This window comes from Penicillium cataractarum, assembly GCF_028827025.1.
Source record: "Penicillium cataractarum strain IBT 29864 chromosome Unknown utg000008l, whole genome shotgun sequence".
Taxonomy (NCBI): Eukaryota; Fungi; Ascomycota; class Eurotiomycetes; order Eurotiales; family Aspergillaceae; genus Penicillium; species Penicillium cataractarum.
The window spans coordinates 3053057-3065437 of NW_026622744.1; the positions used below are offsets into that span (position 1 = coordinate 3053057).

A 12381-nucleotide genomic window follows, 5' to 3' on the forward strand; every position below is an offset into this window, starting at 1 on the left:
TCTCACAGCACTCGTCAGGTCAGCCTTCAAGTCAGCCTCGCACAGACCCACAGTTCATGGTAAAGCACGCCTTTAGGTATGGACTAAGCGTCGACTAAGCATTTAATAGAGACCTTAGATAAATCCTATGGAGTCCTTATGTTTTTCTCCAAAGAACACAGCACACCTTAGGAAGCGGGGTCATACTGAGAAATAAAAGCAAGATAATTCACAAGATGCACCATAGTGTAGATTTTCCTCAGGGTATGCCGAGCGCAGATGAAGTGCATAATTTATTCAATAGATGTTTCTAGTAGGTCTCTGAGTAATCTGTAAGCTGTCTGACCAGGCCCAATGAAGTGCCAATTTTCTCTCGCCATTATGACTACCTTTTACTAGGATTGGCCGAGATTGCTCGCTGATATTCATAGGTTGAACAGAAGAAATTAGTCCAGAGAAAGGCAGAGCTGGGGATACATGTCCTGAAGATACCATACCGGCATATATAATTTCTCCAATTGCCGAACTGAAATATCAGCCGCCAGCGATCAATTCATCCATAGCTCTAGCTATGTGCGGAGTAATGGCCGTTACATTTGACTAACTAGATCGGGCGATTTTCCGGGGTAGGCGTCCACTCTTTAAGAGGCACTAACCACTTCGTTGATAATATGAGTGACTATTGGATAATCTGCTCCTACACTAGTCATGCAGGGTCCTTGATAAATATTCGTGAAGAAAGCCACTTCAGCCGGCTATGAACAGTTTCCGATGTCATGGCGAATACCCCACAGAGGCAACTCACAGCAGATGCAGACTCCTTGCAGCGATGTTCTAACACGAACCTGTTCCAAGGTCCGAGAGGTATTGAAGTTTGCTGGAATTATTGTCTGATGGTGATTATGAAAACGGGCATAGGGGTGCATTGGTGATCTCTTCTGAAGGTTGATCTATTGATTTGTTTAGAGCACATATCCTTCACGGAGATCATATGAAGGAGATGTATATGGCTGCCAAACCCTTTTTACTCTGGCAGCACCAACACAGTGTGTAATTGTAAAATTCATCACGCCAACGCTGAGTGAGCTGTCTTTTGCGGACAAACGCTATTACAGAGCCGTTCTACTTTGAAACGCACTAGTATCAAGATCGGTGGTTGACACTCGATTAGGGCCGTGCCTTGCCGAAAGCTACCTAAAGACTGACACAAACAAGGTGGCACAGAAGTACCTCGGAGATTTGAAGGGAATCAGTTTGTGGCGCCGATATTTCGTGAAGAACTTCAGACCCTGATTAACGAAGTTTGTATTAGTTGCAGGTTGACTACCCTTTAGCCTTTTGGTGATCCACATCCCCGCCGTCCCCACTTGCGAATGACCCTTTCTGGTTTAAACTGACGACGGTTCTCGTCTCCTGACAACACGCCAAGATATTTAGGTCCTTTTATTGTTACATGTCAAGGCTGGAACTTTCAATCGCCCTGCCCAACAGCGCTTGGCACGATACTCAGTTTCAGGCTAAATTCTTTCTTACAAGCACCTCGGCTAAAATAACGATTGAATATCGTTTCCTCAGGGTCATTCACAAGGGTCTTGGATAGAATGGGGAACGTCCGTTTCTCATCGGTGGGAGGGATAAATGGTGCGACGCCCGTTTTGCATCGGGGAAGGATTGTCAATTAGCCAGCATCTGGACTATGAACCTGCCTCGCTTGAGGAATGCAAACTCTTGTCGTGTATAAGTATCGACTTGATTCCCCGAAAAGATGTATCTATCACAAAATCATTCTTACAATCAGGTCACACAAACACCTAACACACTTCCAAAATGGTTCAACTCAAGGCCGCTGCTCTAGCTTTCCTTTTCGCTGGTCAAGCACTTTCCGGACCTGTTGATTCCCGACAGGCCTCCGTGAGCATCGATGCCAAATTCAAGACCCATGGAAAGAAGTATTTTGGAACTATTGGTGACCAGGGCACCTTGACCAAGAATACCCAGAATCCAGCAATTATCAAGGCTGATTTCGGTCAACTGACCCCGGAGAACAGCATGAAGTGGGATGCTACTGAGCGTTAGTCTAACTTTCTCGGTATGGCTGGGTATATCAGAAACTGATTTGTGAAAAAGCGAACCGAGGCCAATTTTCCTTCTCGGGGTCGGATTACCTGGTATGTACCTGGAATATCCCGCGGAATATGATTTTTTGTTCTTCTCTAACAAATCCTAGGTCAACTTTGCCCAGTCAAACGGGAAGCTGATCCGTGGTCACACTCTCGGTAGGTCCCTAGAACCCTATTTCACAACTCTAAATTATCAAAGCTAAACGTTCCCTCCAAGTTTGGCACTCTCAGCTCCCCTCATGGGTCTCCTCCATCACGGACAAGAACACTCTCATCAGCGTCATGCAGAACCACATTACCACGTTGATGACCCGCTACAAGGGCAAGATCTACGCCTGGGTGAGATCTATCCCCAAATTTAACTAATATCATTTGCTAACCTATACAAGGACGTCCTGAATGAGATATTCAACGAGGACGGCTCCCTCCGCAACAGCGTCTTCTACAACGTCATTGGCGAGGATTACGTGCGCATCGCTTTCGAGACCGCTCGCGCTGCGGATCCCAATGCAAAGCTCTATATCAACGATTACAAGTGAGTTATATCTTATTAATCTGTTTGTTATCTGGTCTAACTATGTAAAGCCTGGACTCTGCTTCTTACTCCAAAGTGAGCGGCATGGTTAGCCACGTCAAGAAGTGGCTTGCAGCTGGTATTCCCATTGACGGAATTGGTACGATACTCTCTATCATAACTGCTAAAACGAATTACTAAACGTTTATAAGGCTCTCAAACTCACTTGAGCGCTGGTGCCGGTTCCGGAGTTGCTGGATAAGTACCCTTTTAGGTCATTTCAAATGACGAGAAACTGATAGCCTCTCACAGCTCTGAATGCTCTTGCCGGCGCCGGAACCCAGGAAATCGCAATCACTGAGCTTGACATTGCTGGCGCTAGCTCTACGGACTATGTCAATGTGAGTTTTCGAAAGTCACAGCTGGTATAACTGGCTTCGGGCTAATATATTGATTATCATAGGTTGTCAATGCTTGTCTAAACCAGGCAAAGTGTATCGGAATCACAGTTTGGGGAGTCGCTGACCCGGTAACTAAACCCTTTTATATGAAAGTGCAAATGGTCGTATACTAACAGGAATGTTTTCTTAGGATTCGTGGCGCGCCAGCTCCACACCTCTGCTGTTTGACGGCAACTACAACCCCAAGGCTGCGTATACCGCTATTGCGAATGCCCTCTAGTGGCTTAGATTTCAATATGTCTGAGGATGCGAGGTGCTACCGAACAGTCTATACTCTAGATCTAGTACAATGACGGGATTAGAAAATCTGAAGGAACTTGAACAGGGTCCATGCACATGCGTTTATCGATACTCGTTAGCAACGTTCTCTCGGACAAATCACATAGCGTCAATACAATCATCGTTTGCTACACAAATCTGAACGCTCTTTACCTTCTCACTGGACTTTATCCTAGTGGCTCATATAAAGACTGCAAAATTATTACGACTCAAACAGCTCTATTGTATCCACAGAAATAAAAGTAAATCTATGAACATTGAAATCTCCAAACCACCCTCCTCCTTCACAAAATGTATGTCGAGAAAGTAAAATATGGTAACTGAGAAATGGAATGCGGATTGCTCCTGTAGAGTATCAGAAACAGCAGGAGCTTTCCATCTGCTCACGTTATGGTAAGGCAAACCGCCCAAGGCCAGAGTAAGTTGCACTGGGTATTTCCACCCACAGGCTGGCACTTGAAAGATTTACGCCGAACTCGACGAGCCCCGCTCCCCTTCGTTCCCGCCAACCACGGTCTCATGGGTGACGAGGTTAACAGGGCGCTCGGGCTCATCGAGTGATCCCACACCAAGCTGTCTATCAGGCGAACGTGAACGAATCACAGAACGACCAACACGGAACAACGGTGGGTGAGGCGATTCACGCTGGTAACCACGCTTACGAGACCGGTGACTCGGTCCGGAAAGATTGCCCCGGGGCGTCGCGGTACTGTGCGTGTGACGGATATTCGAAATGGGCACTGGCTCCGGCTCATCAACAGTACTAGTACTAATAGCGCTGGAGATGGTGCGTGGGAGGTTGTAGCCAGCTTTTCCGACGGGGACGGATAGACCGTGGACGACCTGGACTGTGGTTAGAATGATAGTTTTCAGTTGGGGAGGGAGTTTGGATACTCACGATACTGCAGATCACTAGGAACCACACTACGACGTTGATGGTATCCATGACTTGCTGGGCATCCTCGCGGACTTTGCCATCGACTGTGATTTCCCGGAGGAATTCTCGGCTAATGGAGAGGTAGAAGACAGCGCCGACGCCGATCGGGCCGAAGAATCCAACGAATGCTGCGTGGGAGATGTGCTCGATTTGATGGATGTACTTGTGCATCGCGAAGATGATTGGCATCCGGCGGACCAGCAAGATTAGGATTCCCAGGAAAATAAGGCGGTAGATTGGGATGATGTCGTTGTTCAAGAAGGATGACCACGGGCAGACGGCGCCAAACCACATGAAGACTGCCAGATTGAGAAGCATGTCGATAGTTGGTTGGAGAGAGTCGTCCATTGTTTCGAGGCGGAACCAATCACTATATTTGTCAGTTCTCTTCCTTTATGGCATCTAGATCGATAACTTACTCCTGCGTGAATACATTACCCGCAATAAAGCATGCGAGAAGATCATCAGTGCCGATAAGACCGCAAGTTCCTACAATGAAGAGCTATTTTAGAGCGTTAGCAAGGAACCAAGAATTGCACATGATTCAAACATAGGGCAGAACTCACGGCAAGCGCAATGGCAAAAACCAAGAAACTCTCGCGGTCAACATAACGCTTCTCCTCCGCCCAGTGGAGAAGCTTTCGCGACAGCCAACCAACCACGATGCCATACGCCACACTCAAAATGATAGTATACAGCCAAGTCTCTAAGAACCACTGACCCATCGCCTTCCCCGCCCATCCAGAATACCCTTCACCATCCATGCCAACATACTTAAGCAAGTAGATGCCAAAGAAAAGAAAAGGATACCCCAGACCATCATTAGCACCAGACTCGGCCACAATGATCCGCTGCAGCGGACGCGGAACATGCTTGTCCGCAAACTTGCCCTTAACAATAGAATTGGACAAGACCGGGTCAGTGGGTGTCACACAGGCGGCGACGATCAGTGCATGGAGAAACTTGAAGTTGGGGACCATGGCCCAGATAACTAGACTGCTGCATAACCACATTGCAGCCATGCCGGGACCGAGGAGAAGCGATAAGCTCCGCCATTCGATTTGGAGATAGCGTTTGGGGAGTTGGACGCCTGCGAGGACTAACTGCACGCCTAGGACTAGACGGGTGAAGTGCAGAGTGATAGCCTCGAGGTTCTCCTCGGAGTGCAAGGCATAATCATCTGGGCGGATGAAATTGGCTGCATGTGGAGAGAATGCGACGCCCGCGAGAAGCGAGATTACTGTATATCAGGTTAGAAGCCATCCAGGGTAATGAGAACTATGTTAATCTATAGAGTCACTTACGGGCCTCGGACAGGTAGAATCGCTCCTTGCACAGGTAAGATACCAGTCCGAAGAGAGAGACAAAGCCCCCGAGCGTCGCACAGACGATGTTAAAGTTGATCAAAGCGAGAGTCGGCATCTCGCTCTTGGCTATTGCTCGGCGCCGAGGGTCCCGACGACGAATTAGCCACTGGTAACGATAGGGAAGATTGAGATATCACGGACTAGAATCCGTCAAAGTATCTCGGCCGATTGAAAAATAGTATTCACGGTGGATCTAGATTGATCCGCGATTGACTTGCTTCGAACTGCCACAAGCGGAAAAAACGTGACAGCGGGGTTAACAGCAAATGTTAGGCAATCATAGTCTTGAGATCCTGGATGCGACGCAAGGCGACCATATGGTTGATTTGGAAGAGTGAAGAGAAAGAGACAGCCACGGTGGAAACTGTGTTCCTTCACTTTTAAGGTGAGTATTCGAGTGGGAGGTGGAGATGGAGGTGGATGCGGAGGGAAAGTGGAAGCAAACGTCGATTGCGGAAGAAATCCCACTTCTTGGCGATAACGCCCGATCGATCTCCGGGCAATCTCGAGTGTGAAGTGTATACAATACATAACCATACTTTATTAGATACAGTTCACTATTAAATCTGCACGATTATATCCAACACAATTATCTACGACATTTAATTTGCAGCCACTCCTACTTTATCAGGCATTTACCTATGTATATCTCGTGGCATCGGCATCGGGGATATATGCAGAGGCAAGTATGCTGCATGTAGGATCACAAAAGCATGGAAATAATGTCGGTAATATTTCATGAATATCGTGGTCACTGGGAAAAGGAATACTGTAGTTCACATTTCAAAAGTCATCCTCAAATACCGCTGCAGGCACCCTGCGACTGACTTCCAATGCCTCGGCCTTTTGCCTCACTCCTTCGTGGGCTCCATTGACCGCTAAACGATCGGCCGCCTCGTTACCAGGGTCGCGATTGTGTCCCTTGATCCATTGGAACAAGGTCTTCACCTTGAGCTCATTGCGCTCCTCGATCTTCACCAAGATCGACTCGACCAAATCACGATTCTCGACCGGTTTGTTGTCCTTGGTCATCCAGTTATTGCGTCGCCAATTGACAAACCACACTGTTACACAGTCAATTGCGTATCGGCTGTCGGTGAAGATTGTAACATCACGATGACGAGGCGCGATGTCAATGGCTCGTAGAATGGCGGTCAGCTCTGCACGTTGGTTGGTTTGTCGGCTTCCCTTGAGTGGTTCTGAGACATTCCTGCTAGGACAATCAACCGTGAGTCAGAATAACTTGGCCACGTTTTGGCGAATGAATAGGGAACACAAACCTCGAGTCTCCGGGTCCAAAGTAAACACCGACTCCGGCCGAGGCCAACTTGGTTCCGTTCCGCAGTGAACTTCCATCTGTGTATATCCGCAACATGCCCGGGATCCCCGCAGCCTGTGTTTTCGTGACTGCCTTCTTGGCAACCGTCTTGTACACCATCTTGCCCGTGGCTGGATCTAACAGCACATTTGGATCGAACCCATCCTCTGCACCTTGCGGCAGAGGCCCGTCTCCAGCGGCGAACTCGACACCATCTGCATCCTTGGGATTCTCCGCGGTCATGCCGGGGGCTCCAAATTCAAGCGACGCCAGTGCTCCTTCTTTTCCTGCATTCACGAATTCTTCCGCCTCTTCGCGCGTCGAGAACTTCCGGTATCGAGGTCGCGTAAAGCCGCGAATCTGGTCTTGTGCTGTTGTCCAGTCCGTGTAGACACCGGGTACTCGACCTCGTTGAACTCCATAAAACCGTGTATTTTCGCCGCCGTTTGCGGAGGCATTTGCGGACGGGACTTTGGCGCCAGCGAGGAACGCGGTAGCATCTTCGAAAGTGAGGAAGGATTGAACTTTAGAACGCGCGGGGAAGGTTAGTATCTAGCGACCAGACTAGGCGCGTCGCGGATCTTGCAAAGCTCGTGAAAATCGCGTTTGAAGAGCTACCAGGTCACGTACAGATAGCTCCTTTAAAGCCAGTGATTTGGGCCAGGCAGTCAGGCCAGCTGTAGTAAATGCCAGGCTTGTTTCCCTTCTTGACCGCGTATAACTTGTTTCCGGTGGTTCTCTTGCGCTTGGTGCCAGCAGTCGGTGAGGGAGAAGGCTTGGAGCGAGGGGGAGGCTTTCGGCACGGGCGCCGGACTAGGTGAAGGCGTGGGTTCGTTCATCGGGTCGGACTGGGACTCGCAGGCAATCGAGGTGAGGAATTTCGGTGAAGGTGAGTGCCTGATGGGTGTGAGGGTCGCGGAAAAGGGTCTTAGGGGTGGAGAGTCGAGATTGAATCGCGGGAGACCTGGTGAACAAATTCTCCAGCAGTGCGGAGTGGATTGCGGACGGCGCCTCGGAAGCAAAGACCAAGACCCCAGATTTGGGGCTGTGATGCAGACGCGTCTGCTAATTGTGAACGACCCCGAAGCAAAGGGGGTGTTTCTTCAAGGGGCGGGAAAAAGGAGGTAGCGTTGGTCGAGGAGGGGAGGAAGAGCTGCTGGTTTCAGCGAGGTAAATTCAAGAAAGAGAGAGGGGAACTTGGGAGGGGGGTTTCTTGCCTGATTGGGGCCTCCACAGTGGCTCCCGATAACCTCGAATCTCTGCACTTTTGATTTGACGGACTTTTCAGATGTAACCAGGATGTCAGCCTTGTATTTGCACTTCCTTGTGGTGTTTAACTTGCTGGCCTTTTTGTGTATTCTAGCTGATCATCAACTTTAATGTTTAGATCTAGATTCCTCAATGGTATACACATCTTGCACTGGGCACTCCCTGCTCTCGAATAGGAATAATAGGTTCAACAAAGATAATAAGTAAATAGTTCAGGCATATAGTATGCATTCAGAAGACCTCAATAGGCCAATCGCACTAGCTATGCTACCGATTTAGATTCTCTCCGCAATTCTTGCAACGGTCAGTTTTGCTTCTTGTTGAATACCCTTGATCAACTCCTCAACAGATACAATCTTTTTAATAATTCCAATTCCCGTGCCTCTGTATAATTCATCAGTATGATTCACATATTGCAGCCAAATGGAAACAACTTACGCCCACACTGTGCGTCTCTGATCATCTCCCTTCTCTCTAGCCTCGTTATACCTTTGAATGATCTCTTCATCACTAGCGCCTCCATTCGACTCATTGTAGCTGATCCCAATGATAGCTCGTCCATCATACTGCCTAGGAAACACGTCGGTAGATTGGAAAACGTCGTGCTTGGTCGTCTTGATGGTTGCGACACCACCGTCGGTGGCAGCTAGGATCGACTCTTTCATAGAGAGGGGAGCAGGACATTCGGAGGTAGCGATGAACTATTCAATCAGTAATTTCACTTGAATCACAATATTTAGAGCATACTTACCCTCGTCCCCATAACAATGCCATCGGCGCCTGCGTAGGTTACTATCGACCCGTTGTTTTATAGTCCGGGGCATATACAACTCACCTAAACCCAGGGCAGCCACACATCCTCGTGCATCCACAATACCACCAGCAGCCATGATAGCAACGTTGTTTGCTCTTGCACTCTTCGCCACGAGATCTCGCACCTCAGGTAAAAGCGACATCAAACTACCCCCTGAGCCCACTGGTGTCCACCCGCATCAACACCTTGGACAACCAGGACATCAACCCCCTGCGCCAAAGCTTGTTTCGCAGCTTCGACAGTACCCACTTGCACAAAAATCTTCACATCCCAATGGCCCTTACCCTGGACTTTGCGAATCGCCTCGATTAAAGGTTGATGGTCAGCGTCTGATTTAGGGAATGCCAGCCAGACCGCGGTGACCCGATGCTTTTCGAGGATGGCGACGGCATTTTCTTCGAATCCAGTAGGGGTAAACGTGACAAAACCAATGCCGATAGGGAGCCCAAGGGCTGAGCCATTAATTTCAAGCTCTGCACGCGCCTGTGTCAAGCGCGCATCGAGATTCGCGAGCTGGGTTGACCCAGGTTCGAAATTGAAGCCGCCGCCAATGAAGCCTGTTGTATTGTTAGCGATGCGTTTATGTTTGATTTATGGGCAGGCTAGAGGAGTGAGCCGGCTAGATCCGGCTGATCAGCGACCAGAGCGATCAAGGCTCTGTTCAAGAGGAATATCTCGGATGGTGTACACATACCTAATCCACCCGCTCTGGTGACGGCACCTGCCAAGCGGCAGTCAGTAAATCCGAGCATCGGTGCATTCGCGATGAATGGGGTTGTTGTGTGTGGAAACCATTGTTTCAGAAGGCGCTCTGGTGAGCTAGTCAAAGCCATGGCTTGTTGCCTGAAATGTAAGACGGGGAGTATTCGTTCTCGAAAGTATAGGCTTGAGATATCGCCCAAGCTGCATGAAAGAGTTCAGGAAACTATATCTGTATGTTCTTTCCAGCGGACCACGGGTGTGAGGACAGTATATCTCGGTTCAGAAACTTAGGCGCCCTTCCCCGCTCTGGAGCTGGAGTTTATGTTAGTTGACTAATAGCTTGACTGGAATCTTCCAACAACAAATCTAATCCACTTGGTAGTTATCTAATTTCAATCCGATTATCCATATTGAAATCAAAAAGTTTTAAGTGTGATTCAACGAGAATAGTGATCAATAGTTGATATCGTGTCTGATCGGTCTCATCACAACCACCTAGTGGGGGTGTCGGCAGACTCGCTAAGATTCATAGTGAAGTAGAGGCATCTGCGTTCCTCCTTCTCTCTCACCTTAGACTTTTCTTTCACACTTTTTGAGTCCTAATATAGTGTTGTATAGTATTTTGATCTTTTGATGTCTGCAAGTGTGTCCTCGACAGTATTCCCCGGATTAGATTCGCAGCGACTGTCTTCCGTCCCTTTGCAAATGCATCGCTCTGTCACCCGCGCATCGCCCCAAGGCCGTCTGCGGCTATTGTTTCAGGTTATGCTCTTCCTCTAATCATATCGCACGGTTTTCTAACTAAATAAGTTAGTGCGGCGATCGCACGACGCCCAAGAGTCTTGACAAGGTACCGGCGCTTTATCTAGTGGGGGCCATAGAACGCTCGGCTCTATGACTGGTTCAGCAATGACTTGAGCGCTAAGTAGTCGGCGCGTGACCCTGAGATAGAATAGGGGCGAGGAAAGCATGTTCAAAAAGGCGTGCCCAGGCCGGAATTCCTAGGGGCGAAAAAATAAATCGCTTTCTCTTTCATCGGCGTTCGCAGGCGCGGCCGTGATCGCTTCCACAGTCAGTATTTTATGTCTATGAATTATCCCGTCCTTGTCACTAATTGAGTGTGATTCCACTTTCATTGAACAGAATAATGTCCAATTCGCCAGGGCTCGAAGTCGTTCCTCCACATGACCCGGAAACTGTCAGTCGGGCAGCAGTGTACCCAGATCAAGGGCTACAATATGTGGATAATAGCCCACATGTCGAAAAGAATGCCCAATATGAAAAGCCAAGAGTTTGCGGGTTGAAAAGAACGACTTTTTGGATATTGGTGGTTGCATCCGTGGTTATAATCACCGCAGCTGCCCTCGGCGGCGGCCTCGGTGGAGGTCTCTCATCTCGCGGGAAAGAATCAACGACATCCAGCCAAAAGGCCAGTGAACAATCTCCATCTAATTCGTCAAACTCGTCAAACTCATCAACGAGTACCACTGTGAGCAATAAAGCATCGGCTACAGCGACCATGTCAGCGATAGTCGGAACCGTCAGTGGAACTACAAAAACGCTCTACCGTGACTGCCCCTCGAGTAACGACACTATCTACAACGTTGAATACAATTCATCAACATACCAATTCCGAAAGCTCTGCAATATGCAGGCTGTTATCCATGGGGATCATGCGACTTATGTCAATCAAGCGACGAGCAGCCTGAATGACTGCATCAACCTCTGCGCGGCATACAATGAGAACAATGTGACAAAGAGCACTGAATCAAAGGTTTGTTCTTCGGTTTGTTGGCGGAATGGCTTTGTCAATGACGACTGGCCGGGCCAATGTTTTGGTTATGCAGGAAACAATGACTCGTATAGTGGGGGATATAACCTTCAGGCGGATGTTACCTGTGATTCCGCAATCTGGATCAATGAGACGTGATACATTTGTGACGATATATTTTTTTGTTGTGTATATATTCAGACCCTCAGTAACTGATCTGAGGGATTAAATAGGCCCCTGAAAGCCTAGTACTATCTTACCTTTTTCAAGATAATCAATACCGAAGTCGGCAGTATGACCTCTAGATCACAAATGCTTCATGGGCGACAATCTTCATAGGCTATGTCCGAACGATTTATGCTTGCGGGGTTACTTCCTTCCAAGCTAATCGTGGATGTATCTGCGCAGCACCAAGCCAAATCTGGCTGGTCATGCTGCATCTATCAAGGCATTAGGCTTATGAGATAGCCATGGAGTTAGCTGTTCATAATGAGAACCGTCAACCCCGTGTTGTATACTGCGCCCGCTCCTCGCCGGACTTCCAATTGACGGCATGGTTGCTAATTCCGGTGCAGACATAGACTTGTAACTAGCAATCATTGGCAAGCCTGTCCCATATATAATTCCCAGTGACGACTGTCCCAAGGGCTTTACATATGAGGGACACACTGTCGCAATGCTTGTAGGTCTTCATGATGCCGTATTCGTGTCAGAGCCAGAGAAATTAACAGAGTCGCCGTTGATGAGGTAGACACTAACCGAGGAGTAAAGTAATGGCAACAGAACAGGGAGTGGAGAAGAGATACTTGTGACATTAACGGATAATTTCATAAAAAAGACACAAAGGAAA

General features: G+C 48.4%; 5 protein-coding genes across 5 annotated transcripts; 2 read left to right on the top strand and 3 right to left on the bottom strand.

The window, feature by feature from the left end:
* Positions 1-1806: 1806 nt before the first annotated feature.
* On the top strand, positions 1807-3294 carry N7496_010265 (endo-1,4-beta-xylanase; the record flags this gene model as incomplete). The annotated part of the gene is made up of 10 exons (XM_056703178.1): positions 1807-2050; positions 2107-2147; positions 2207-2255; positions 2317-2438; positions 2489-2634; positions 2685-2773; positions 2826-2855; positions 2926-3014; positions 3077-3142; positions 3205-3294. The coding sequence occupies 10 exons, from the start codon at positions 1807-1809 to the stop codon at positions 3292-3294; spliced, it is 966 nt and encodes a 321-aa protein (XP_056552178.1).
* Positions 3295-3818: 524 nt separating this feature from the next.
* N7496_010266 (putative Na/H antiporter) lies at positions 3819-5712 on the bottom strand (the record flags this gene model as incomplete). Its single annotated transcript, XM_056703179.1, has 5 exons — positions 3819-4196; positions 4252-4660; positions 4710-4792; positions 4857-5530; positions 5595-5712. The coding sequence occupies 5 exons, from the start codon at positions 5710-5712 to the stop codon at positions 3819-3821; spliced, it is 1662 nt and encodes a 553-aa protein (XP_056552179.1).
* A 728-nt stretch (positions 5713-6440) lies between these two features.
* N7496_010267 (RNA-DNA hybrid ribonuclease) lies at positions 6441-7786 on the bottom strand (the record flags this gene model as incomplete). The annotated part of the gene is made up of 3 exons (XM_056703180.1): positions 6441-6870; positions 6938-7499; positions 7606-7786. Coding segments are annotated over 3 exons (1173 nt in total), but the record flags the coding sequence as incomplete, so codon positions are not given.
* Positions 7787-8519: 733 nt separating this feature from the next.
* On the bottom strand, positions 8520-9891 carry N7496_010268 (nitronate monooxygenase; the record flags this gene model as incomplete). The annotated part of the gene is made up of 6 exons (XM_056703181.1): positions 8520-8628; positions 8683-8945; positions 8996-9036; positions 9080-9161; positions 9209-9615; positions 9753-9891. The coding sequence occupies 6 exons, from the start codon at positions 9889-9891 to the stop codon at positions 8520-8522; spliced, it is 1041 nt and encodes a 346-aa protein (XP_056552181.1).
* Positions 9892-10907: 1016 nt separating this feature from the next.
* N7496_010269 (uncharacterized protein) lies at positions 10908-11690 on the top strand (the record flags this gene model as incomplete). Its single annotated transcript, XM_056703182.1, has 1 exon — positions 10908-11690. The coding sequence occupies one exon, from the start codon at positions 10908-10910 to the stop codon at positions 11688-11690; it is 783 nt and encodes a 260-aa protein (XP_056552182.1).
* Between the last annotated feature and the right edge of the window lie 691 nt (positions 11691-12381).